The 3,023-nt window shown below is 36.1% G+C and overlaps 1 protein-coding gene across 1 annotated transcript; it reads left to right on the top strand.

Annotated features, from left to right (window-relative positions):
* The first annotated feature begins 346 nt into the window (after window positions 1-346).
* On the top strand, window positions 347-2,218 carry LOC128680546 (uncharacterized). The gene has a single exon (XM_053763771.2). It carries the CDS (start codon window positions 459-461, stop codon window positions 2,130-2,132), a length of 1,674 nt encoding a protein of 557 aa, XP_053619746.1. The 5' UTR covers window positions 347-458; the 3' UTR covers window positions 2,133-2,218.
* Window positions 2,219-3,023: the final 805 nt, after the last annotated feature.

Genomic DNA, 3,023 nt, shown 5'->3' with positions numbered 1-3,023 from the left:
CTGGCCTATCTCGATTGCATAATGGTACTTAAGAAATATATCTCGCCAAGATTATATCTCAATATACAACACTTTTTATTGCACCAAAGAAAATTACAGAAAAGAAATAACGAATATAAAAAATAAAAGCCACAAAGTCGAACTGATCCAGTCAATCTTGGGGTGGGAGAAATAAACAACAGGAATGTCATTGGAATAAATAAATCATTCGTAATGGAATTTATCAATTTAAATAAGTACTATAATATGATATTATAAAATTTATCAATGAATTTTAATACGTAAACCGTTTTTGTATAAACCTTTGCAATATTATCATTGCCATATGGTATATGTCAAACACTATTTTGTCATTATTAAAATGTCAACTTTTGATTTCCAATCCATCGTCCCAACCAATACAGTCAATCTCTAAATAAATATACAAAAGTTCCTGTCCCATATAAATAGCACAGGTTATGAAACTGGGTGATAATCAATATAGGGGCGGCAGGTATCCAAAGAAGCATGTCAAAGCTGATATTATTATTCTAGGATGTAGTCTGCCGGGCATCGTGGCTGCACATAAACTTAAGACCGAATTTGGAGACACCATGGCAATAGTTGTTCTCGACTTGGCCGCGCCAGTCCGCGAAGCCTCTAAGTGCAATGTTGTGTTTCTGGGGGAACGGGAGGAGAGAATAGAAGATGACAGTTCCGAGGAAGGTAACGTAATAAAGGCACCACACACGCACGTCGCTAATAACGTCACTCGGCACTACATCGATATGTACTCCAAAATGTTCAGTATTCCTATCCCAGACTACATTATAGAGCCACATTACCCCGATAAACCACTCAACAAACTCTTCCAACACGTCGACGGACAAACAGCCAACTGCATCACCAGCTACCACAATTTCGATTACTTAAATGTCTGGGAACGTTTTGAGCTAAATCAATATCAAAACTCTCTCGATAGTATTGTAAGAGAAGTCTTTCAAATTAACATAGTCAGCACGGACCATGGAACCAAACGGTTGTTGTATTACGATCAAACTTCCATGGAGAAACATATATGTGACAGTCTTTTGTTCCCCAATTCGAAGGACACTATGAGGACGATCGTTAGACTCGTTTGTGGAGCTTCAGCGGATACAATATCTGTGCTGTTCTATCTACACCAGTGCTACAGAACCAGTAGTTCTAGAAACCATGTAGACGGCGACAACACTAAGTTCCGCGAAAAGCTCCTGGGATATTGCAGAAAACGTTTAGCCAACATCTTGCAACAAAGCATCGCTGATATCACACTCCGAACTAAATCTATTAAGCAAATCCGAACCTATTCTGATGAGGAAGTTATCCTTGAAACGATGAAAGGTGACAGTGATTACATATGCAACCTTCTTGCTATGGCTTTAAGGCCAGATGAACTTTATAATATTAGAGTTGAAGAACGACTGTTATCAGACACTCAAGCTGAGATAATAAAAGCTATGAAACATGGCTCAGCTAAAAAGTTTTTGATACAGTATGAAGAGAATATATGGCAAGCTCAAGGATTTAGTGGAGACATTTTAAGCTTGCAAGGTCCTATACTTTGGGCTATGGAGCGTCCTCAGATGTCTACCACAGGTCGCATGGACCGATATGCGTCGCTGATTGGATATCTGAAGGTCGGAGAAGATGATACAGGTGATTCCAAAGAGCAGGTTCTTGCGCAACTAGTCAAATTATTTGGAGAGGAGGCAAGTACTCCAACATTTTACAAGGAAACTATGATAAATGATATATTCATACCACGATGTGGGGATTATGTCACTCTTACTAAACTGAGATATGACGAGACTGATGCTAAGTTTAGACACGTAGAATGGGGGGCCATGGATATTTTTGCTGATGGAGATGTGGCGGCTGCATTGGAAGCTGGTCACTTAGCGTATCTCAATCTTATCACTTCTTTGAGACCTCAGGCACAGAATTTCGAGGACTTAAGTGCGATGCAGATGCCAACAGTTTTAGCTCACAGATCGTTCTCAAAGTTGTTTAGCAAAATTAATTACTACTCTGGTATGCGGTTTACAGCTTTTGCAACGGCTATTTGTATTGGTTGGTATCTTGTGCGTTATTATATGCGCAATAGGACCTAGGATTTCTACGTGAAGTTTTACTGTCTCGTTTATATTTTTATATTTTTACATTTATTTTACGTAGTTTAATTAAATTTTGACAGTTGTAGATGTGTTTCCTTTTGTAAATATGGTAGTTAGCGTGACCATACGAATAATTCTTTACATTTTCTTTCTTATTGTTAATTATTCATTAGTTATTGATATGTACAATACGAACAGACACAGACCTTTCATTAAGTATATCCTCAACTAAAAACATAAGGATAATTAAGGAATATTCTGCAAGCGTATTGGATCATTGTCTGCTATCGATTAGGTTATGTACCATCATAACAGGGTTACAATGCGCAGCATAAGGTCGACCTTAAACAAGGTAGAAACCTATGAGGTCAAATTAGTTTCAAAGATAGTACAGTACAAAGTCAATAGATTATTGTCTCACTTTATCTATCCCATCCTCTTTAAAAAGTACATGGTTACCTACCTATTTACTATTTATACGTAGAATGCTTCACTTGAATAATATGATATCAATAGCCATAAATAATTGTTTATGACAACTATTACGTAGATTAAAATCAATGTAATAGATATTTATTAGTTACGTTCTTTGCGCCTATGTTATTAATAGCAGCAAAATTTTCCATTTTCACTTTCCTCGTTTGTTGCCGCATGAAAAATCGTAGTAAGTTAATTTCGAAAAATTTGTCGTGTCTTGAAATCTTGAATGTTTTGGAAATACTTAGTTGAATTTTCATAGCGCAAAATATATTTATCCCGGACAAAATATTTAGATATACATAAATGTCTGTCTGATTTTTTCACTACACAATAATTTTGACTACTTATTCTCAAAAGGAAAAGATTTATCGTCGTTGTAAATAAATATTTTAATATTAGTGAAAATTA

The sequence above is a fragment of the Plodia interpunctella genome, chromosome 2 (genome assembly GCF_027563975.2).
Source record: "Plodia interpunctella isolate USDA-ARS_2022_Savannah chromosome 2, ilPloInte3.2, whole genome shotgun sequence".
Classification (NCBI taxonomy): Eukaryota; Metazoa; Arthropoda; class Insecta; order Lepidoptera; family Pyralidae; genus Plodia; species Plodia interpunctella.
The sequence above is the reverse complement of the archived record's forward strand: the minus strand, read 5'-3'. Positions and strand labels throughout refer to the sequence as shown.